Below are 24,965 nucleotides of genomic sequence, written 5' to 3'. Positions count from 1 at the left end.
AAATATGGAGATAAAAAGAATTAAAAACGTTGACACGAATTGACTATAGTTAATATACTATAATATTGTAATATTATAATACATATTGCTTTGTACTGACGTCCCGCCATATACGTATATACTTAAAATTGCGAGGGGGACATATGAGATTGTTCACACTAAGATGTTGTCGACCTCGGAATAACGACGCAATAAAAAATCGGGTGCGTAGTTCTGAGAATTCGACAACCGAAATTGCGTTGCGAGATATATAAATGAAAATAGTTAAAACATAAAATATCTATGGGCATAAATATTGAATATAATATTACTTTATTATATTAAATACCTGTGAGATAATATATCTAATCTCTCGACCGCCACAACCGCATAGGAGGAGACCGTTTCCTGGAACTCGTACGCACACGTGCAATAGTAAAAGGGGTCAGCGCTATTTGGAATATTGAAATAAATAATTAAATATTATATACAGGTGATTAAACCGTGTTTTATGTGAGTTTTTGGGAATATTGAAGTAAATAAATTGAATCATTAGAAGTGTGCACACAAAAATATTTATATATGATGAAATATTAAGATAATAATAAAGTGGAAAAAGTATACAAGTAATTTTAAGGCTAGCCTAGAATAAGAAATAGTAATAGATAAATATTAACAATTATTTTGTAATAATTATTTTAATAAAACTAACAAATAATAAATAGATAAAATCGTATAATATTTAATATAGAGATAGAAATAAAATTGTATTGCTATGTACTGACGTCCCGCCATATACGCATATATTTTAAAGGCTTAAATAGCGAGGGGGACATAATATGAGAATTATTCACATTGGGAAGTTGTCGACCTCGGGGATTTAAGAACAACGACGCAATAAGAAACCGGGTGCATAGTTCTGAGAATCCGACTACCGAAAGTGCGCTGCGGAAATTTAAATAAAAAGAGTTCACACGCGAAACAGCTATAAAAATGTCAAATATAACAATATCTAATCTCTCAACCGACACGACTGGGCGACCGTTTCCTGGAAACCCACGACCACGCACACGTGCAATAGTAAACGGGGTCAGCAGTCAGCACTATCTCATCGCTAGGAGAAGAGTGGAGGGTAGGCCTATAAAACAGGGACCCATCCACCCGATATTCAGACGTGATTACCAGAGCCAGTACGAGCACCTTCACGCCAGTCGACTCTCTGACAAATTTCAGTGTACCAAAAATATTCTATCAGTTTTACATGTTAAAATAAAGTCTATGTTCATAATATTCTACAATTGACGTAGAATTATTTACACTTCATCATCTCTTGTCTTATACACCACGATCTGTGGGCTGGACCACTACAGTATATAGGACGCGCATCACAATATTAAATTTACCTCGATATTTAATAAATAGTAGTAATATATTTTTTTTTATTAGCTTTTTTAGTAAAAAACTATAATAGTTCGACAGTTAATACAGATAATACAGATAAAATTGTACAGATAATAGAGGCTTAATATAAATAAATAGTTGTAATATATTTTTATTTAAATACAGATGGCAAATAATTAGTAGAAGAATAAATAAATAAATTCATTATTGTGTTTATTGGGAAAATAAAATTAATGAATAAATAAATACATTTATTTTAATTACGACATTTTTAATGAATAAAATATGTACTGATGAACCAATATTCAGATAATATATGGGATAATTCAACCGAAGTAGTTGAGGATAGTACGAAAGAAGGAGGCATACAAGTAGGGCAAACCTGACATCTGTTTTTGGATCGTGCGCGTGTGTTACTTTATTGTTTTTCTGACAAATTATGGTATGGGTTTCTTCTAGGTTTAATAATCTTCCTGATTTGTTAAGAGTTCCTATATCCATTTCGAATATGATTTGCTTTGTATCCATTTTCTGAAATTTCAAATTGGATACTAAACTGTTGGTTGAACAGTGTATCATAACATCTCATATTTAGAATTGGATATTCTTTAATTCCTAATTTGTCTAGAACCCATTGGAACTCCCCATTCCATAACACCATCACGTTTTTCTGTTCCCCCTGGCTTATGTAATTTTCTATGTATGCTTTATTTAAATTGTTTATCTTAGATTTTAGACTTAACTCTATCTGGCCTAGGCATGCGTCACGTAATACTTCCTTACATTTAAAAATTCGCTTAATTTCTTTTATTGCCAGTACAACTTCTCGGTCCTTCATAGGTTTTACTTCTTCGTTGACTGGTAAAAGTAGCGGTTGTCCTTCGAGTTTTCGGATTTTAAACCTATCCAAACTATTTGACATTGCCCCGGAAATCAGGACCATGCTGGTTCGGTCAATCATGGAGAATTCGAAATCCATGATTACGAACTTGTGCGATTTCTTTCTGTTAATCAGTTTCAGTTATATTTTCTTTATTTCGTTCCCTTCTTTTTTTTTTCTTTTATTATTAGCATGCCTTGTTAAGCTTATGACTATTGTTAGTTTATTTGTTAAATACATTTAATTAACTATAATATGTTTAATTAATTATTTTATTTTACTTTATGTTATAATCTTATCTTATTTTTATTATTATTATTATTTTTTTTTTCCTTCTTTTTTTTTTATTTTCAATCCTTTATCCTTGGTGGAGGATTTGGTATTGCCGCTCTATCGGGTGTATCCCCCAATAGTGGACTTTTAGCCATTTCTTCGACTATTATTGGTGTGTTCACGTAAAATTTACTTCTACTTAAAGGGTTCGGTTCGTATCGCGGTCTAACGGCTTCCCAAGTGCTTATAGTCGACACTCGTATGTTATATATATAAATAATAATAATATCGTAGCAAAATGTCATTAACCCGATTATTGCATAAATTAAATAACTATTGCTGTCGTTAGTTATCCCGTACCCCGACTGCCTAAGTATTTCTTCATTAATCATACCCTGTACGGGCGCACGTAAACTCCGCCACAAGTACCTTTTTTTACTGTAAACTCCGCCAGAAAAAAAAAACAGGTAAAATTGGGTTCATGTAAACTCCGCCACTGAAAAACATCAGGTAAAATTGAGTTTATGTAATCTCCGCCAGTGAAGAAAATCAAATAGTAGAATAAAATTATAATATAATATCATATCATATCATATCAATATTTAAATCACAATATAAAAAATCATAATAAATAATCCAAAATCATATTTTTCATAATAATAATTAATAATTGTCCACATAATAATAAAATATAATAAAAAATAATAAATAATCGTTATAAATATTGTGTTGTATGAAAAACTATTATGTAAAACTATAATGATGTGATACAATTTGCAAATATTCTAAGTCTTGTATTTCTTTATTAGTATACCTATTCATAGCATCCTGTAATACTGTCTTTTTTTTTTTTGATTTCGAATTTTTTAGCTGATTTACTTGAGATATGCCATTTAGTTTAATATAAGTTTGGGTTTGAAATTCGATAAGAACTTTACTAAAAATGTGAACATTCGGATGACTTTTATAAAATGAATTTCTCAGATGACTATGAAAGGATTCACAGGCATTTGTTGTTCGATTTAAATTTGCATTTTGATCAGCCCACAAATGAGGAGGAAATGCTGCTTCATTACTTATATAATTGTCAACAAGGTAATCTGAGAACTTAGTTACTCTAGAGTCGGATGGCATGATTGCTTCTAAAGTAAATGCAAATACATCGGGAACTTTTTCCGGAGATAAAAATAATAATCCGAAACATAAATGAAGTTACTTACTTATTTCTGATTCACTTTTATATTCAACACTCAGTCCAAAGTTTTGAATTGCCCTCCACCATGATTGGCTGAGATGAAATCTACATCCTACTAGATTAACATCAGGCCATATTTTTTCGCATGCATTATGAATTGCTAATTCAAAATCGACAACTATTTCTGTTGGACTAAAAACTAAATTTAACTCTAAACATTTTTCACAGATTGATTTGAAACAATTAATGTAAGTCTCTTGTTTTTTATCTTTTAAAAGACAGAAGACAAGTGGTATATAATGTCCATTAAAATATCCATGTAAAGTAAATAAAAAAATAAAAAAATAACCTAACCCGGTTTATCACGAATATCTTCTACCGCTTTCCTCTTTACACAACTACTTATTTCTTGTCTTTCTAGTGTTTGGATGGAAATTGGAAGGCATGAAGTAATGTGAGTATCATTTGCAAAATGTGTTAAAGCAATATTATGCTGCTCAGCTCCAACAGTTTTTATAAATGCATTACAATTTTTGTTATTGCACCTCCATTTTATTTCACCAGACGCGTATTTTATATTTTTATTATACTTATAATTTTTAAATACAACCAACAAATTGCCTCGTTCGCCAGTAATTAATTTTATACTATTATTTTCTTGCGACATATTTCGTTCGGACATATACAAATTACAAATATCAGAAGTACGGAAACACGCAGACTACGAATGATTATGTTCGTCAAAGTATACGTCTTTACGTATACCTTATCTACTGCCGATATCATCATTGGAAATCCTGATTTCAGATAATATGAAGATAAAATTATTAATAATTTGAATCGATCTAACCTTGACAATATTTTATCAATTTTGACATATACATCACAATAGATGTAAACGTATTTAATGTGAGAAGGCACGTGGCAATGTGAGTACTGTCGCACTGACCAGGTAAAAAAAAAAACTGGCGGAGTTTACATATACCCATTACAGGTAAGAAAAAAAAGCTGGCGGAGTTTACCATAGACCTATTATTACCTTTTTATCTTAACCGATATTCTGGCGGAGTTTACAATCGCCCCCCTGTACTTCATCTAAGGATTGCTTTATTTCATGCACTTTATCCAATTGATGAGTCATATTTATTTTTTATTTTTGGTAATTCTACATCTTTAATTTTATTAGGTAGAGTTATCGATAGTTTGCCTGTCCCTATTTGTGGTATAAAATTAATATAATAATTTGTTTTTATATCTCGCGTTGGATTTAATAGAATATCTCCCGCGTAGGCTCGGCATTCTTGATTTAATTTTATTATACCTTGGTTTTTAATGTTTACTATATAAGGTTCCTTACTTCCTTGACATGTTATTGTTAATGTTAAACCGTTTGTTGTATAAATCCATGCATTTGCAATACTAGTGGTTTGGTTGAGGTTTTCCATGCGTCCTCCCTCGTCATTAAACCTACTATACACCTACACAATAGCGCTATACTGGACAAACCAGCTATGCGGTCATGACTACACCAACATATTACTCCGTGCGCTTCATCCAATGTAATGTGCCTACCTGTTTGTGTAAACGCGCCGGGTTCCCTACTTCTATATATTTCCATTTCTCTCAAAAATACTCCCGCTTTTGACAGTATCATTGTTACTAAACGCCCCCCTGACTTCTTTACTATTGACAGTTCATGTGTTGGCTCGCTAGTCTCCCCCTCTTCCAACTGCACTATTTTTGTCAGGTACGCTGTATTCACCGTAATGGTCCTTATGTTCACCCTATAACGGAATGATTGCCATTAATCATATACTCTTAATACGCTTTCTCTGTCTCCCACTTATATTCTAATTTGTTCTAAATCTAACTTAATTTACTTGACCTATGTATTTATTCGTTTATATTCGATGTAAAGCATTTTGTCTTTGGAACTAGATTATACCCTTTTCTTTTATAATGATTAATCCTATATTTATTCTACGTTTTAAGTATCTACTTATTTTTAATTAAATTGTATATGTATTATTATATTATTATATTATATATTTTCTTTTAGCATTCCGTTTCCATCATTTGGTGATGTTCGTTTAATGCGTATATCATGTACCTATACCTGCTTCTATGCACAAACTTATAATTACGATTTAGATTAATTATTATTATTATAGACGTCATTATTATTAATCCCATAATTACAAACATTAAATAGCCAATTTTATCACTTTTTTCGTTAACCTGCTGTCCATTTCCCTTTTTATCCTTTATTTTCTGTTTGTTGTCGAATATGCTTACTGGTTTCTCTGTACTATTTAAATTTATCTTTTCGGTTCCCTCGCGACCCCTATCGCTGTCATTAGACACTGGTGATTCAGTTGTTCTCATTGGAATTTTTATAATGTAACTCGCTGGGTAAATCGTTTCCCCCTTTTCTGATATTGTTCCTACTTTTTCGGATATCGTTACTACCCTTTCGGTTGTGATATTTTCTCGGATCTTAGCTTTTCCCTATTTATTTTAGTAGTTTTATTTTGTTCTAAAACCTGGTTCTCAATATTTATTTTGTTCTAAAACCTGGTTCTCAATACTAATGGTTTCGTTATTTGGTTCAATTTTAGACTCGACTATCACTTGTGCTGACTCATTTTCTGGCTTAAATTTTAGATAATTGTATGTTACCGGAATTTGTTTTAACCTGTGCTTGGTACCATCGAAATTTCTTACATACAGTACGCACGATTTTTGTAAATAATAGGTAAGTGGTTTTTCCGATAAATTTGCTTCGAATAATGGTGGGTCCCTTCCTAAATTACATCTTATTCGTAGTGATTCTATTTTGCTATCTGTCTCGTCAGTCGTCCGTAAAACTATACTCATCATCGATTTCGCCCGATACGTTTATAATCGTGAATTTATTTCATCATATTTATAAAAGATTGTGGTTCCCAACATTCTGTCGTTCGTTACTCTTTGCGCTTTGACGGTCTGTATCATCAGTAATCTATAATATTTACATTTCTTAGTTATTACTTATTTTCTACTTGTTTAAATGATTTATGCATTTAGCTTATTTAATTATATATATATATCACATTTTTTTATTTCTATTTTATACTATTATTATTATTATTTTTAAAATTTATTCTTCATCCGTAAAATTTAATAACATTCCAACTTCGGGCACATAGTCCAGCAATTTGATTAAGTCCTTACAAGTCGTTCTACTTAACCTCCCTTGTCGATCTGTTTTGGCACATAAGAATACGGTTATGTTTTTTGTTATCCTTTTAATTTCCTCCTTTGTAAAAACGTCATGTAGAACACTGTTCGCTATCGCTATGTGCTCTTTTAAACATTTAGGTATATCTCTTTTTCCTACAGTACTTGTGTCATGCTCCCTATATAAAATTGCTTTAGTTCTAGTCCGGGTACGAATTCTCTGTCCCTTATCCTGAAAGTAACATAAATTTCATACATTATATATTTTATTTATTATTTTGTTCTTGATTTCTTTATTCCTGTTTCTACGTATTCTAGAGCTTCGTCTAACTTCGTCTCGACGGTTATAGTTTAACAATATCCTTGGATCTGCGACCCAATTCATGATGTATACGTATATTAGTTCGCAACGCGATTCGTAAACTCCTATTTCGCCTTCTGTACTATCCCATAATTTATGAGCTATTGTTTTGGTTATTCCCTTCAATTCGCTCCTACTAAATCTAAATGGCTTGTCAATTTTGTGGTTTGCTTCACTTATGTGTTTTAATAGACATTTAGATAACTCATCCTTTTCTACTTTAGTTTTATGATCGTGATTGTTCCGTTTTAATATCATTTCTAATTCCAGGATGAATTCTCTTTCTCTTTCTCTAGAAATATAATTTTCGTTTTTTTTTTATACTTATATTTTACACTTATATTCTTAAACTATTATTATCTTATTTATTTATTTTATCACATTTAATTCTTATTGTTACATTTTTAATTTTCTTTTTATATATTTAATGTTCTATTCTTGTGGTATTTCTTAGCGTCGTTTTTGTGCACGGTAACCTTCTGTCTACCTTCTGTCGATAACTTTTGAGATTATGAATAGATGTCCACACAGCCAACACTAGTTGAATAAATATAATTACCAATAAGTAAATAACAATTAATATGAATAATTATATAAAATAAACGGAAATAATAACTAAATATATATATATACACTAGCAAATTAAAAAAAGGTTATTCTTATTAATATTAAGAAAAGGAATTGTTCAATATAAATATATATCTATTAAAGAAAACATATTAATATTATATAAAAACCGGGGGAGAAATTTATTTTTATTGTAAGAATAACATAATGGAAAAATTATATTACTAACAAATTATTTTTATTATTTAATAAAGAAACACCTATTGTAAATTACTAACAAACATATTATAACCAACAATGTAAACCATATAATACATTTTGTAAATGTGATACGCATAATATAACATATTTTATAAGACGTTGTAATCAATATTATTAATTATGTAAAATGTAAAACTGTAATCTGTATAACTGTAAAATGTAAACATATTATAATAACTGTATTGTAAACAAGTTAGTCAACTTGTACATTGAAATTGTAAAATTTTTTTAATTGTATTGATGTTTTAAAGATTTCTGTCTTAAAAGACACAAACCTTTATTTTTAGGAGTGAGGTGCTATGTACTGACGTCCCACCATATACATTATACATATATACTTAAGGTAGGTAAGGGCACACATGCGATTGTTCACATTCGACGGGCTAGGATGTGATCAAACTCGGGAAAGCGCCTTGAAATAACTAGGATAATATTTACAGTCATTGTGTGCGTAGTTCTGACAACTCGACAAATGAAATTGCGTTGCGAAAGAGATATGGAGATAAAAATAATTAGAAACGTTGACACGAATTGACTATAATTAATATAATATTGTTGGCAACACTGTGTGTGTTCTGAGGGTTAAGTTCAGGCACAGCACTGAGGGAGTGATGAGTAGTGTAGCTGCGACATGCACCGAGTGAGTATNAGAGTTAAGTTCAGGCACAGCACTGAGGGAGTGATGAGTAGTGTAGCTGCGACATGCACCGAGTGAGTATGCGTCTGAGTCTGAACCCTAAGTATTGTAAATGATAGTTATAATAAATAATATTGTTTTCTTTAGCTAAAACTTGTTGTTCAACTTTATTGAGATAATTTAGTGTTTTTTAACAATATAATATTGTAATATTATAATACATATCCATTGAATAATACAATGCCAAATATCGATATCAACAGCCGCATAGGAAGAGACCATTTCTTGGAACTCGTACGCACACGTGCAATAGTAAACGGGGTCAGCGCTATCTTATCGATAGGAGAGGAGTGGAGTTTAGGCTCTTATAAAACAGGGACCCAGCCAACCGCTATTCAGACGTGATTTACCAGAGCCAGTACAAGCACCTTCACGCCAGTCGACTCTCTGAAGAAATTTCAGTGTTATAAATTATTCTATCAGTTTTACATGCCAAATAAAGTCTATGTTCAAAATAATCAAAATTGACTTAGAAATTATTACACCTTGTGTCCTTGTCGTCTATCACCATTGTACTCCACAATATGTAGGCTGGACCACTACACATGCTTATACCTGTCCTGATGTGTACGATGAACCACTGCAGGCAACCAATAAACAAAAAAAAAAAATAATTTCTAGTAAATAGTTATATATATAACAAATATAATATTTAATATTTATATTTCTCCTATAACCAATAGCAACCGTATAAAATCAAATATTGTCTTCGTAAATCTTAAAATCTCTGTTTGTTATCGGGTCCAATTGTGAGTCCAAACCATTCAGGACTATGTCTTGTTAGATCAGTAAAATAAAACAAAATAAACTAAAATTGTACTAGGGCAGTTTTTCTGGTAACGCCAACAACGGAAAATGGAAAATGAAGCCGTAATAATCGAATAATCATATTTCATACAGATAAAACCTAAATTTTATCTCTACTATCGACTATTGCGTTCTATGTAAAGAAAATATTATTATATTAAGGCTATAAATAAAAACGATACGAAAATTATCACTTTACAAAATTTAAATTTTATTTTATATAGTGAAACATAATATTAATACCTAATATTCAATACACGACATATTTCTCCAAGTTGATCCATTATTTTGGTGTTGGCCGGGGACCCTATTTTAACGATTAATTATGTCATATGAACAATTGTATAAGCTAAAGCTTGCTGTAGCTTTTTCAATTCGAAAAAACATTCCGGAACTCAAAACATAAATCATCAAAAACATTTAAAAAAAGGGTTTTTCCAAATTTTTTTCCATAAAAACCTGGCAATTACAAAAAAAATTTAATTCAAATCGGCCAAGCCGTTCTCAATTGATGAATTTTTATACATTTTTGTATATAAAGATAACCTTACATGAATAATAATATCTATAGACTAAAAACCTTTGTTAGTGAAGCCTCAATAAATTAGAAAATAACAATATTAACAATAATACCTACCTATTACCCATAACATAAATAATAAGTACATATTTTGTCATGCCTACTGCCTAGTACTACTACTGCCTAGTACCTATAGTATAACAACAGTTAGTTGTACTTATTTATAAGTGGTCAGTGCCTGGCAGAATATGTATAGAGAACCACTACGATTATGGGGNAGAGTTAAGTTCAGGCACAGCACTGAGGGAGTGATGAGTAGTGTAGCTGCGACATGCACCGAGTGAGTATGCGTCTGAGTCTGAACCCTAAGTATTTAATCATCTTTAGGTTGTTTTTCTCACCATAGACTGCCCCATATTGTCATATAGAGTATTTGATTATACCTATGTAAAATATTACAATTTCAAAATGCTCAGAACTTGCTATATTACACATTGGTCAGACAGAGAAAATTAAGTGTGCTGATATCCTCTTAAAGAATTAATGTAATTTTCACATAAGCATCACTGTATACGATTATTTAAATGATAACAATGTTAAATATTTTCATATAATTTGATTATTCAAATTTGAGAAAAGAATACAAGAAAATATTAACTTTTGCAAGTCATTTACCTAATTTACTGACAGCACAATTACACATTATCAATTTGTAAATGGTTAGCTTGATGAGGTCCTTGAATGCTTAAATTAGGTCCAGCTGTTATTAAGTCCATACTTTTCATCATAAAATTGGTGTTAAGAATTTTCCATGTGTTTTCTGCTTGAGGATCTTCTCTAAGTATGAATTGCTGTTCAAACATTCCAACCATTCTTCCGACACCTTGATGGAGTGTACCACCAATATGCACTTTTACTAAACCGTGTGACTCTTTTTTCCATTTAACATCGCCTAAATGTGGTGAAAAAAAAAGTATGTGTTCTTTCTTGATACTTAACAAGCACTGCAATACAGATGTGGAATCTTCACAAGTTTCATGGATTTCATTGCTGCCACCAAGAATTTTCAACGACATTGTACAATTTTCATAAAAATGACGACAGTCCAGTTGATTTTTTCCTGGGATGCCAAGATCATTTAATAAATCATAAAAATGTTTAGCAAACATTTCAATAAATTCTTCTAGTAATTCATTATCATGATCTTTTCGAGATTTTGTATTGGGTTCTAGGGCACTAGTAATTGGTGTTGGCATAGGCATCTAAAAAAATACATAAATTAATATTATAATAAGTTAAGTTGTAGTGTTTTATTCTATTGTAGGAGTAGGACATATACATTTTTACAAAAATAACAGTTCATTCTCACAGTCCATATTATAATCAAAGTCTTGAATCTCTTAAATGCGTAAAATATTGCTTTTATATAATATATATATAATTTACTTTATCAGAACAATAACAATATAATAGCCAATAGTTATTAGTTTTAATTATGTGATATTATTTTAAGCCCACTTGAGATTCAATGATCTACAGATATAATAATAGTATCTACAATATTACAGTGTTATTAGATTGTACATTACTATTTATTATTTTACCAAGTAATTGTAGTAACAATTAAAAATATAAACATTGAATGAAATGTACTAACTCTTTATAATAAATTGGTGTACATATCATAATAAATATTATGTATGAAAAGCAATAAGGTTAGCATTAAAAAAATATCTGTTTTACACTTTTACATAGTGGTCATTAGAATAGATTAATGGTTACCAAAAAAAGTAACTTGATTTTTTTTTTAAATTTTTAATGACAACACATAGGTACCTGTTGGATGGCTGTTTGATATGGTTGAGTATGCATCATATTATTATTCTGAGAAACTGCAAGCATATTATTAGGGACAGACATTTGAATTGGTTGTACTGGCGGTCTTATATAGTCTGGTTGACTTTCGATTAATGACTTAAAAGCCAAACACAAATCTTCTTTTGTCATATCAGTAGTAGGTATTAAGCCTTTTGAAATTAAAAATTTCAACAACGCAGTTATTTGTACCTTTTTATTGGACAATACCCGCACAGTAGGTTGAGACAATAGTAACAATTCAGCATCTAAAACATATTGCAAGTTTTAAAGACAAACTTTAAAATATATAGAATATAAATAGGTATAACATAAAACTAGATATCCACAACCATAGTACCTATTAACACCAATACTGTTCATGATTAGGGTTGCCACCTCTCCGGGTTTCACCCGGAGAATCCGGGTTTACGTATAAATCTACGGGCTCCGGGTTCAGAGAATTTTTCTCCGGGTCGGAGATAAAGATAAGATAACCTACGATTTATAGTCTTAAATAGACTTGTTTTTATTATTATGCCTTTTTTTTTATTAGTTTCCGGTAACAATTATTAAAATGTGCAACAAATAATGTTAAGTATGATTTTAAATTTAAATAATTTTTCTTGTTTGGGATTTTTAATTATATTTTTATAGTATAATTTGTAATTTTGAATGATAAAATATGTGATTACTGATTATATAAATATTTTTTTGTTTGCATTTCATTACTTATCATTTCACTTCAACTAAGCTATAGATTTTAGATTATACTACCACGTACTGGTGTGTATACTAGCGTCTAGCTGATGACCTTTTTTTTTTTTTTTGCTTATCGGCCTATCTCCGGGGCTGCTTTCTTTCAAAGGTGGCAACCCTATTCATGATTAGTATTAGTCTGTTAGTCATAGATTTCAGCAGTATAACACTGTATTTTAGAGGGCACAATACATTAATTTTAGTTGAATTAATCTTCGAATCATAGGTACTTAGTATTTTTTTTAAGGTCTGTGTTACAGTTATAACATTACATACATAACATATAATTATAAAAGATATTGTTTTACCTTCTCTGGTATTCACAGAGATTCCACCACCGTGGTAGATAGATCGGACGATTTTGCATAATACATTTGTTTCGATCCCGTCAAGAAATTGTTTCAACAACCGTTTCTCACAATTGGCAGCCATTGGAATGGCAAAAGCAATGGCTATTTACACATTAAACGTCCGACGTGAAACCATAATATTACATGCCAACATTTCAAATTCGTCATGAAAGTATCATAATATTATTGTGGTAAATACTAAAATATATTCTCGACACCGAACTGCGGTCTGTGGAGAGTTTGAGACTAATCTAATCATTGATAATGTGCTATGCAGTTTTACACGCCGACATCACCGTTACCCGCGTACACAATCGCCACCCAACCAGCTGCACGACACCCACCACCTGATGTTCGAGCTAATGCCTGTGTGTGCATGTGTGTGTGGTCGTGATAACGACGTCCGCCAAGACGACGACGACGACGTCGTGAGATCATTGTAGATGACGACATGATGTGAAAATACGTACGAAACTTCGAAAACGGTGTGTAAATAGAACTCGACGACGTGAATATGTGATAGCGATTATATTGTTCAATTATTATTGTTGTCATTACTCATTACTTATAGAGTAATAACTCATAAGTCAAAGTGGCATAGTGCCTGTAACGGTGAGTGGCAACGAGATAAAAGAAGACAAGAAATAAAATAAATAAAAAAAACCTTTGCACCTTTCATCGCGCTTACCTTCGGACGGACGTTCATCTGTATTAATTGCGTATTTCCCGTGTAAAAATAAACGCGTCGTCGTCGACAAAGGAGAAGAAACCTTTCTGCTATCTGTGTTGGAAACACTGCCCAAGGTTCCTCTTTTAAAACAATCTTCGTCGTTGGTGATGTCGACACCATCACTGACAGTCGACCGTCGCGTTTAAAGCAGTTTCGCTCTGTTTTTCGCGACCTTAATGGTCGAGTGTCGCAATTCCGGCCACAGCATAAAATCCAAAACGAAACGACTATAAGTGAACAACAGGTAGGAGATTTTGTGAAAATCTGGGAAAGTGGTTCCCAACCATTGTGTTTGCTCTCATTTAAATAAATCTTTTTTTTTCTCAGTTATGCCGATCCAAGCTCCGCAGTGGACCGATTTCCTGGCTTGTCCAGTGTGCTGTAATGGCTTTGACATCAAGTCCCGACACCCCATCAGTTTGGGATGTGCTCACACGGTGTGCAAGTCATGCCTGTCTAATCTACCTAAAAAACAATGCCCGTTTGATCAAGTGAGTTAGCAATTTGTTTGTTTATTGTCAACATAGTTTTTGGCTAACAAATATTGTTTTGTGATTCATTTAATTAATTAATCAAAAACATTTCTTTTATTTCCCTGTTAAGCTTTTTACTGTTTAGTGCTTCAACAACAGTATTTGATTCAAATGAATCGGGTTAGGTAATGATAAAAACATATATTAGGTATTGATGTTGAGTAAATTTGTAGTTTAAAATAATAGTAGCACTACCTTGGTCCTTTACATTAGTTTAAAATAAATTGCACTTGATTATATCAGTTTTTGTTTAACACATTTGTTGCAAAAATGTAGGAATGATAAATGATACTCTGTTTTATACTGTGAGGTAGATTGTGGATATCAGCCGCCTTTTTTTTTTATCTCAAATTGTGTATATTTCTATCAAACTTCCAGCAATGAGCTGTTATTTTGAAACACGTTTAATAAAATGTCAGACACACTGTCTTAAGATGGTAGATACACTAAATTTGTTAAGCGAAATTAAACTGTTAATTATGTAGCCAAATATTTTTGACTACATAGTATTATTATAAATTGTTCCACCAGATAAAGTACCTAAGTACTTAATACATTAGATAGAACTGGAAATTTTCCTTGCTATTAAAATATTGACCAAATATTGAGTTATGGTTTAAATAATATTTCACCAACTCATATTGAGTATAATAATAATAATAATAAATATTGAAAATAAGTAAGTATTAATAAATATATTTTGTTTTTTCCGGGATTTATTATATAAATTTAAATTATTTATTTATTGAAGTTTATAAATATAACAATCCTAACCTACATACCTAATTAAAACTAATGTTTATACTTTAAAGCTTAAATACAATTTTTTTTACCAATAGTCTTAAAATTTTTATTTCTTTGTACTAATAGTTGGTTATTACTCTTATTCAAAATTCTTTATATTTGTTAGACACCTACCTATAATTATATAACCTACTTATCTATTATATGTTAATATAGGTATATTTTTATTTTCAAAAATTATTCTTTCTATGATTTGAAAAACCTCTTCTTCAAGTAATTATTTTTGTATTTGAAAGCATTGAAACTATTGAATGTTGATTATGAATATTGAGGTGTGTTCTCTATTATTTATATTTCCTATAATCCAGGAAGATAATTGTAAAAATATTGATGCTCTACATGTCTTCTCTTTTGTTATTAAATGATTCTTTTGTTTTTTTTTTTTATGTGTATAAAATAAGTAGGTCATAAATTAGTAATAGTACCAATTATACCTGTCATTATTTTGTAAAATATTTATGTTTACCATGTATATAACTATTTATTTATTTTTAATGAACTGATGACATGGTATTGGCAACTTTAAGTTCAAGAGAAAAAACAGTATGTTATGTGACTTAGAGATATTAAAAGCTAACTTAGTGTTATGGTGTTTGAAGGAAACATTTTTATATTATGCATCAATGTCCGAGTTACCCAGAATCTAGTGTACATATATTTCACATTCTGATATTTTATTTTATTGAACATTTGAAAAAGTAATGAATTATTGTTGTACAATTTAATTTATTTGTATTATAAGCAAAAATGGTATTTTAAGTCTTTAGAATATATGTTTTTGTATTTGATACAAATTGTCATACATTGTTTGGGCACAATTTATTTCTTTAAATAATAAATACATTATTATTTATGACTATCTTTTTACAGAATTTAATTAACATAGAAATTGATCAACTTCCAATAAATTATGCTCTACTTCAATTGGTGGGAGCATCAATACCAAACATTGAAAACATTCCAAAATCCATGTTAAAGAATATGTCATCTGATGAACGGCTACTATATAATAAATCAAAAAATTGTGTGGAACATCTTGCATTATACCTTAAATCATTTGCAACTGGTATTTATTTTTATTTCGATTCACTACAATGTTAAGCACACATAATTATTTTTATTTACTTATTAGGTGGTGGTCAATCAACAAGTGCTGGACTGTCACGGCCTATGCAGCGTAAACTGGTGACTCTAGTTAACTGTCAACTTTTAGAAAATGAAGGCCGCATGAGAGCCATCAGAGCAGCCAGATCTCTAGGTGAGCGTAGTATGACAGAACTTATACTCCATCATCAAAGTGCTCAACAATTATCTACAAATTTATGGGCTGCTGTCCGAGCTCGCGGTTGTCAGTTTTTGGGACCAGCAATGCAAGAAGAAGTATTAAAACTGGTCCTACTAGCTTTGGAGGATGGCTCTGCGTTATCAAGAAAAGTCTTAGTAATGTTTGTTGTTCAACGATTAGAACCACATTTTCCTCAAGCATCTAAAACTAGTATTGGCCATGTAGTTCAACTACTTTACAGAGCTTCATGTTTTAAGGTATGTCAATTGTTTATTATTTGAGTAAGAGTTAATACACATATAAAACATGTTAGAATATACCTAGTATTAAATATTAGATACCACGTTTTGAATACCAGAACATATTTTTGTTTGATATATATTAGTATCCCCTATAACTTAAAATCATTAAATAATATTTTTAATTTTATAATAATATATTCCATAATTTTGTGTTATATTTGAAAAATGAAAATACATTTTATAGAAAGACGCTGTTTCTTCATATTGAATTGATATTTAGGTTTTTCATACATAAACTTTTAATTTTTGAAGTAAAATAACCTCATTGTTAGTCTTATTGGTTTTGGATACTAAGTATTTTTGTAGTTCATAAATTGAAACATATACTTAATTTAAACTATGTATTTCATATGTTGTTTAGTCTATTTGTGTTATTTAATTCAAGTCTCAAGTTATTTGTGTATGTTTATGGTATTATTAGTTTGCTTTTTTATTGAACAAATAATTTTTATAGGTTTCTAAGCGTGACGGTGACTCTTCATTAATGCAGTTGAAAGAAGAGTTTCGTACTTATGAGAGTTTAAGACGTGAACATGATGCCCAAATTGTAGAAATTGCTACTGAAGCTGGACTTCGCATAGCTCCTGATCAATGGTCAGCACTTCTTTATGGTGATTCAGCACACAAATCACACATGCAAAGTATTATGGATAAGTTACAAAGCCCACAGTCGTTTTCACAATCGGTCCAGGAACTTATTATAGCCTTACAGCGGACTGGTGATCCAGCTAAATTATCATCATTAAGGTCAAATTTTGAGCTTTTGGCTGCAGTTGACCCTAATCCTAGTGAGTTTTATTTTTATTTTGAGTATTTGAATTCAGTAGATTATAATTTTTATTCAACATAGGTCTGGAATGGTGTACTTGGGAAAAATTGAATTCTGTTCTTGAAAGTGCTAAAATAGTAGTAGCAGGTTTGACTGATTTTGTCAAGTCCCATGGCAATTCTAATAAAGGATTAAAGAATGAATCTACACAAAGCCAAACAAATGTACCTCGGTATAAAGTCAGTTTATGCCGAGACTTAATGATGCGAGGTACATGTCCAAGAGGTGGTGGTTGTACATTTGCTCATTCAGAAGAAGAATTAGAAAAGTAAATATTATTCTATATACTTAAGTCTCCGTGTGTATAATCATTATTTTACTCTTAGGTACAGGAATAAAAATCGAAAGAACAATAGATTGGCACCAATGATTGTTGATCATGATTATTTGACAAATAAACCTAATTTTATGCCAAAAGAACAATTTGATTTTATCCATAATAAAAAACCCATGATGTTGCCTGAAAGTAAAATCTTAAATATTGAAATTTTATATGTTGATATTTTTTCTCTAAGTGCCTAAAAACTTTTCAGATACTCAAGAATTGACTCCTATCCCTGTAGAACATTCATATATTGTACCAACTGGTCAGAATTATTATCAGAATAGTCAACAACAAATGTATCCTGTAGGACAATATGGTCATGAAATGTATGGGTAAGTGTTATTAATATTTAATTGATGCTTCTTTTAGTACCACTGAGTTTCAAAACAAAACTAATGTCCAAAATTTTTTTCTAGTCCTGGACCACATCCACATGGTATGCTGATAAATCCAAACAATAAAATGTATATGGATCAAAACATTCCTGGCCATTCTAATAAAATGGTATGAACTATATTATAGTACATGGTCATGCTTCAAGTTTAAAAATGTTTACAATCATTTTGTTTTAGAAAAATTTATCATCTAGTTTAATGTCCCTTCAGAATCGCAAACAAGAACTTATGGGGCAAATAGACAGGGTAATGACTGCGTGTTCTATTACACCTGATCAAGTGGTATGTTTTTTTTTTTAATCACATAGAAGCAATGGAGAAGCAAATAGTTACTATTTAATTATTTAATACTTATTTTATATTAAAGGATTTTGATCGTTATTCAATGTGGGATAATGGGTTATTTCACACAAAAACTGGACTACCTTCCCCAGTCAATATACAAACTGGACGACCCATGTTAATTAGGTAAGAAAAAGATATATTTATTCATTTTCAGCATCAATTTCGCATTTACATTCTTTAACTATTTTACATTTGCTGGATTCTGCTTCTTGCATTTTTTTGTAAACATCAATCAGTGGTTGACATGGTTTTGGCACTGTTTCATCTGATGAATAATATAATTTCATCTTAGCGGGATTTTCAAGCATTTCAAAACGTTCATTCCACATGCGTTTTTTGTGGTCAACCTATTTTGTCAAAGTTAATTAATGTATGACAACAATGAACAAACTCCATGTTTGATATAGTTACTTGATATTCTTTACGCCTCAAAAAATGAACCCAAAAATAACTATTGACCAATAATGATGCACCAAAAATACCCCATATCAATCCACCTGATGGGTTTTTCTTGATTAACCTCCAAGAAATTAGCTCATTCAGACGAGTTTTTGTAGAAGTTAATGGTTTACTTGCACATGGATTGCTCATCTTTTCTTTTCAAATAAAGAAATGGTAGAATTTTATACTTGTTTATTCGATTTGTGAATAACCAAAAAGATAAATGTATATTACTACTGTCTATTAATAACAGCCAGTATATTATATTTTGTATTTATTTACAGTAAATGGAAATTACATACTTATATTTATATTATATATAGAATATATAGAATATCTTAAAAAATTATTGGCATATATGAATAGTTCATTTAAAATGTAGTTAAGTGAGATCCCATGTTCTTTGTTATTATTTTACTTCAATAAAATTACACAATTAATTAATTGTTAACAATGTTTATTACGTTAAATAATGGCATAGTAATGATTGTGTTGGGGGGGGGGGGGGGGCTGTACTAAAGAAATCAAAATTGAGCTATATGGGCACCTTTGTTTCGATAGTGGGGTGATGTGCAGTAAGCTCAGAATGTCCATATTCTCTTGTGGAACACAGTATAATATTACTAATGTTGTACTACTATGCTACCGACTGAATGAAATTAAATAGTTAATTTTGATGTACCCCATAGTTTACAATAAATACTAAAATTCCCAATTGGTTTTGACAGGTCTGATTCGATTTTGGCAGATCCAGATGAATTTGTGCCATTTGAGTTGGCCGTTAATGGAAAGTATGGCCCTATTGGGGGTAACGGTAGTAACCCTGGAGCACCTCCGCCTCCACAATCATCAACAGTAGTCAACAACAACCAGGCGATTGGAGCAAAAAATGGCAAGTCGTTACGGCGACCGTGTACATTATCAATACCCACACCAGCTGCTGCTGCTGCTGCACAGGCCCAATTTTTCAGCTCTACAACAACTACAACCATAACAACACCATTAGGCACACTTCGTGGGGCGCGTAACAGTCCAGTAGCCGCATCTTGGTACTTTAATTCACCTCAAGGTTACCCAGCCGCTGCACATATTGTCGCTTCACCTGTTGGTGCAATCGGACAAAGTTATATAACTATACATAGTCCAGCTGGTATAATGGAACCACCTAACTTTTTTGGTAGTCACAAGGCTCCCAAAAGGTCAGTAGTTAATAATATTAATGATATTTATAGTTGTTGGCATTGTTGTGACAGAGTATGACCACATATTTTATCATTACAGCTTAATGGCAGAATCGCATAAAATGAAAAACCAATTGAAAAATTTAGAAAAAAAAATCAATGATCTTAAAGTAATGTCCTATTCATAATATTTTTTACATTCATACTAAAAATTTTAGTAATTTAATACAAATTAACTCTTTTTATAGCTTGCCACTCATAATGTGGCTGTTAAAGAAACTGATAAATTGTCTGAAGAACTGGCACAAATCGAAAGAGACATTCAAACAAAAGAACAACAATTTTTGGTGAGTATTATATTTGGTAGTGAGTTGAAGTTCTTACTTAATATTATATTAAAAGTATTCCAAGATACATTAATCATTTTTGAACTTAACTGTCTTAACTTTATACAGAACATTATCACTAATAATTAGGATTATTTAGATTTCCTTTTACTTTTAACTGTACCCCTATTGAAAAAATTTTTTGTTTTGTGTGTTGAACCTATCAACTAAACATTTAAACTAATTAGTTAGTTAATTAAAAATAGTATAATTGATTTGTATTTATTTTAAGACACAATGGCATTCTGAGACAGCCACAATAACCACTTGGGGTGAAGGTATCTGGTCAAGTACCACTTCTACAGGGTTTACTGCTCAACAAGTAAATTATAAATAATTATTTTAATTTGTTATGTATTTGTTTAATATATATTTTATATTAAAAAATAATTTTAAATATAGTTATAATAGAATTCATTTTCTTTTGTAGGACGACGCTTACAACAGTAATGGTGTTAAACAAGCGGAATTAAAATGGGACGGTGGTGAAAAAAAATCAGAAAAATCTGTGGTAGAAGAAGCTTAAAGTTATAGTATTAATCTTTGGTGCACAGTATTTTAACTATTGAAATAGTATATTATACATAATATATTTGTATTTCGTGAGTTTTACCATTTTTTTTTTTGCCAAACAATACGATGCTTTATAATTATTTGAAATAATGTGATATTTGTATTATTATTATAGTTATTATTTTTAATAATGTTAATGTTTTCTTGTACGACATGAAATTTTATTCTTGTATTTTATTATTTTTTTTTTAAAATTAACGGTCAATAATTGGACCAAAAGACAATGAACACTTTTAATTAACTCTTCTATAAGTAACAATAATTTGTTACAATATTTTGTGATTTATTTCTTTTTCTTTTTTAATCTATATATTTTAATATTTAATTGTAATTTATAAATATGCAACTGAACTAAAATTCTCATAGTTACCATAATGTTTGTTGCGATAAGCGTTTATTATATTATATCCTATTTTAAAATATTGTCAAATTATATTATCATGTCAAACATGAGTTATTGTTATCTAAAAATATAATAATTGTATTTTTTTTTATGCTATGGCTATATCGTAAAACTTTATTAACTACGCGATTATATTAATCTACTACATGTTGAGGGTAAAATTATATTAGTTATTTTATTTTATACAAAACATTTATTATGTATAATTTTAATCGGCGGTATCGGTATCTTAACACTTATTTGAATATTTATTACTATTGTTTTTTTTATATATAAATTATACATAAATACTCAACCTTATTGCAAAATAAAGAACTTTATTTTATTTTATATATTATATAATGCATATATATTAGTACATATTGGTTTTGAAAAAAAATAGAGGTGCTTGTATTTGTTAATGTTAGTTTTTTGTACCTATATTGAATATTGTATATGTTTTGCATTGTGTCAAATATGCACTGTTTGAAAACCTAATTATACTTTTGTATTTAAAAAGTGAGTTGAAATATGACTTGTCTGACGCTCAGACACAACAACATAAAGTATTATATAAATTTTAAAATCTATAGTAAAAGAATAAAAGCGCTAGCTAACATTTTGTGGGGTCAAGAGTAAAAATATCCTCAATACTTTTCTTAGTAATTTGGAAAAAAAGGTACAGAATTATAGACATTTTTACGCAAAATCAGTTTTTGCTGAGATTAATTATGTTTTTTTGTTTTATAAGTACCTAATTAAAAAACGAAGAAACAGATATCTACATTAAATTTTCACCAAATATCTATTATGTGACCATTTTCTAAATATTTTGAGTATAGGCTATTTATAGACCATGAGAAATTTAAAAATTTAAAAATTTATTTAATTATTGTCGATAAATAATGATTCGATCAAACATTTGTCAAACAAATTAAAATCTAATCCAAGGTTTCTTATAATTTATTATTAGTGTTATTCAAAAACAAATTGACTAAAAATTAACAATAATTTTTATAATTTCAAATTTAATTTATGATGACACTGGATTTCGTTAATTAACGATTTCTCATCAAACGGTTTTCTTATTTTGTTATAATTCAAAAACGAATTAACAACATTTTTATTATTTTCTATACATTATACAATTTTTAAATTATTTTGACCAAGTTATTTATAGACGTTTTAAATAAAACAATGTTTTAGTTATTTTTCAATAATTTTTGATAAAAATGTTTCCTGGGTCAAAAAGCTTAAAAATGTAATACAAGGTACCTTTTAAAAAGATCTCAACACCCTTTTTATTTTCTCTCTTTCCCACGTAGACTTATTATTATTTTTAACATATTATTACTTATTACTTACTTACTCTCTTAAGGAACTCAGAATCATTTTAGAAATATTTTTTAGTAATCTTAGAGTAAAATCACCCATCACAAAAACGATAGATAATACAATTTTTTAGGTAATGATGACGTATCGATCCGCCTTAACACAATTTTTAATATTTTAAATTTACAAAAAAAAATGTTTTACTGCAGTGAAGGTCGAGTACAAAATCAAATAATAAAAAATTATTTAATACATTAAACCGATGTCATACCCTCAAAAATATTATCCTCTATATAGAAGGGGGTCCGTGTAAAAACACGACAACAACATTTTTGTCGTTTTCAATTAGGACATTTTGACGAGTATATTTGTGCAAAAACGAGACGAAAATGACCACTTGTGTAAAAGATGTAATGTAACTGGAGCTATCTGGTTTTCAACGGAAAAAAAAACCAGATAGCTCCGGTGTTTTTTTTTTGTTTCTTGAAAAGTTTTGAAAAATGGAGTTGTTGCACGGACCCCTTACATTTTTGTAATATGTAGATGATTTAACTCTTAAGATTACTCAAAATTCATAAAAAATGATTCTAGTTACAATCTTTTTATCTATGTTGCCCGTCGGTTTAAGTCCACTCTGAGAGAAAACACATAGGTATTGCGCTAAGTTGCTATAATAGTATAATAGCAGTTCAAAATTTTTTTTTATTGATATGAATTTACGCCATGCGACAATTGTAGGTACAATATGTATATGAAATACCATAATAGATTAATTAAATATTATGATAACATTATTAATTACAAGCCAAATTGACGTGGTCTTGGTTGGAGTGATTAAATTATCTATGGCTAGGTATGGGTATTACACTATTACGTTTATATTACGCGTTTTAATTAATATTTTTAATACCTAGGGAGATACTTTTCTCCCGAGTTATATATATGATATTTATATAACTCGAACACCAATTACATAAATTTGTTTATCATAATTTAGGCCGCGAGTCGTGCATAAGCGTAATTAAGGTTACAGGTTAATAATGCAAGATAAATAATTGTACGATCGTAAATTGGATTCTCGAATGACTCAGTAAACACATACAACTGGCTAGTGATTGGGGCATACCTGATATTTATTAACTGAAATAAAATATTACGTTTGAATCAACATTAAATTAGAATCTTTCATTGGCTTGCGCCTTGCAGACATATTGTTTTAAAAATTGCGAGAAACCAGAGTTAACAAAAAAAATAGTTTCAAAGAGATCAGTCTTGTATTTAATTTTCAAAATAACAATAGATATCAATCATAAACATGAATAAATACAACTTCAATAAATATGTTTAAATATAAAGATAATATGATGTATGAAAATCATAAGTGTATAATATTATTATACATATACACACAAGACATAAAATAACACAAGTAAATAAAATACATTGTTGTATAAATACGAACACGGAACAAATAAATAAGAAACCTCTTACGGCATAAGATTATTTTATTTGCGAATGAAGTTACGGCGTGATGGAACGAGCGAAAAGTAATGGAAATTCATTGATATAGGTAGGTAAGTAATATAAAAAGAGAATAACTTAATATTAAATACAGGAACACGAGATAAAATCAGATATTATTTTTTTTTTTAAATCTTTAAAAAGGTTTTGTTGGTAAGTATAACAAATAACAACTATAGCTTTATATTCACTATTATTATTAACAATTGGCAATTGGCATGCACTATGCAGGTAAGTACCTACACCAGTTGCGCGTGACGCGAAAATCATTGCAAGTACCTATAAACTATAATTGAAATATTTAAATAGGTAGGTACAGAAACAATTACGTGATAATATAATAAAATGTATGAAAACAATATGGTGAGAGAAAAACGACGAAGTAATAAATATTAATTTATCGAGTTATTTAAATAATTGCAAAATTATTACAGCAAATGCTGTTCTATGAAGTATACATAACGTGTGTCGTGTATGC

The 24,965-nt window shown here is 29.9% G+C and overlaps 3 protein-coding genes and 1 long non-coding RNA gene across 7 annotated transcripts; 1 reads left to right on the top strand and 3 right to left on the bottom strand.

Moving 5' to 3' along the window:
- Nucleotides 1-3,269: 3,269 nt before the first annotated feature.
- LOC111042059 lies at nt 3,270-7,949 on the bottom strand. Its single transcript, XR_002605391.1, has 2 exons — nt 6,303-7,949; nt 3,270-6,271 (listed from the first exon to the last, which is right to left on the bottom strand). It is a non-coding gene; the product is annotated as an uncharacterized LOC111042059 (long non-coding RNA).
- A 919-nt stretch (nt 7,950-8,868) lies between these two features.
- Nucleotides 8,869-13,368, bottom strand: LOC111042054 (uncharacterized protein C3orf38 homolog). 3 transcript variants are annotated; one of them, XR_002605390.1, is made up of 5 exons: nt 13,082-13,368; nt 11,997-12,283; nt 10,836-11,422; nt 9,319-9,413; nt 8,869-9,220 (listed from the first exon to the last, which is right to left on the bottom strand). XR_002605390.1 is itself a non-coding variant. In XM_022326544.1 (4 exons), exons 1-3 carry the CDS (start codon nt 13,203-13,205, stop codon nt 10,856-10,858), a joined length of 978 nt encoding a protein of 325 aa, XP_022182236.1. In that variant the 5' UTR covers nt 13,206-13,368; the 3' UTR covers nt 8,869-9,413; nt 10,836-10,855. The 3 variants fall into 3 exon arrangements, 2 of the variants coding, with proteins under 2 accessions (XP_022182236.1, XP_022182235.1); XM_022326544.1 differs by having other exon boundaries at nt 8,869-9,413; XM_022326543.1 differs by lacking the exons at nt 8,869-9,220; nt 9,319-9,413 and having other exon boundaries at nt 10,622-11,422.
- Nucleotides 13,369-13,485: 117 nt separating this feature from the next.
- Nucleotides 13,486-22,013, top strand: LOC111042053 (roquin-2). Of its 2 annotated transcripts, XM_022326542.1 has the most exons (16): nt 13,486-14,097; nt 14,181-14,344; nt 16,061-16,256; nt 16,323-16,732; nt 17,232-17,565; nt 17,628-17,874; nt 17,933-18,072; nt 18,140-18,263; nt 18,348-18,435; nt 18,504-18,608; nt 18,694-18,794; nt 19,841-20,311; nt 20,394-20,463; nt 20,542-20,640; nt 20,912-21,001; nt 21,110-21,205. In XM_022326542.1, exons 2-16 carry the CDS (start codon nt 14,183-14,185, stop codon nt 21,203-21,205), a joined length of 2,733 nt encoding a protein of 910 aa, XP_022182234.1. In that variant the 5' UTR covers nt 13,486-14,097; nt 14,181-14,182. The 2 variants fall into 2 exon arrangements, with proteins under 2 accessions (XP_022182234.1, XP_022182233.1); XM_022326541.1 differs by lacking the exon at nt 13,486-14,097 and having other exon boundaries at nt 14,183-14,344; nt 21,110-22,013.
- Nucleotides 18,804-19,399, bottom strand: LOC111042055. The gene is made up of 2 exons (XM_022326545.1): nt 19,083-19,399; nt 18,804-19,018 (listed from the first exon to the last, which is right to left on the bottom strand). Exons 1-2 carry the CDS (start codon nt 19,260-19,262, stop codon nt 18,812-18,814), a joined length of 387 nt encoding a protein of 128 aa, XP_022182237.1. The 5' UTR covers nt 19,263-19,399; the 3' UTR covers nt 18,804-18,811.
- Nucleotides 22,014-24,965: the final 2,952 nt, after the last annotated feature.

Source organism: Myzus persicae, unplaced genomic scaffold (assembly GCF_001856785.1).
Source record: "Myzus persicae strain clone G006 unplaced genomic scaffold, MPER_G0061.0, whole genome shotgun sequence".
Taxonomy (NCBI): domain Eukaryota; kingdom Metazoa; phylum Arthropoda; class Insecta; order Hemiptera; family Aphididae; genus Myzus; species Myzus persicae.
Note: the sequence above shows the minus strand (reverse complement) of the source record. Positions and strands in the feature narration are given on the sequence as shown.

Excerpts from the sequence above, each read along its gene's own strand:
- LOC111042055 (XM_022326545.1), bottom strand. The coding sequence starts at position 19,262 with ATGAGCAATCCATGTGCAAGTAAACCATTAACTTCTACAAAAACTCGT. Across the intron at positions 19,019-19,082 it reads TGAGGCGTAAAGAATATCAA|GTTGACCACAAAAAACGCAT; the intron begins GTAACTATATCA and ends TTGACAAAATAG.
- LOC111042054 (XM_022326544.1), bottom strand. The coding sequence starts at position 13,205 with ATGGCTGCCAATTGTGAGAAACGGTTGTTGAAACAATTTCTTGACGGG. Across the intron at positions 12,284-13,081 it reads CTCTGTGAATACCAGAGAAG|ATGCTGAATTGTTACTATTG; the intron begins GTAAAACAATAT and ends AATATGTTTTAG. Across the intron at positions 11,423-11,996 it reads ATCAAACAGCCATCCAACAG|ATGCCTATGCCAACACCAAT; the intron begins GTACCTATGTGT and ends GTATTTTTTTAG.
- LOC111042053 (XM_022326541.1), top strand. The coding sequence starts at position 14,183 with ATGCCGATCCAAGCTCCGCAGTGGACCGATTTCCTGGCTTGTCCAGTG. Across the intron at positions 16,733-17,231 it reads ACAGAGCTTCATGTTTTAAG|GTTTCTAAGCGTGACGGTGA; the intron begins GTATGTCAATTG and ends TAATTTTTATAG. Across the intron at positions 21,002-21,109 it reads CAGGGTTTACTGCTCAACAA|GACGACGCTTACAACAGTAA; the intron begins GTAAATTATAAA and ends TTTCTTTTGTAG.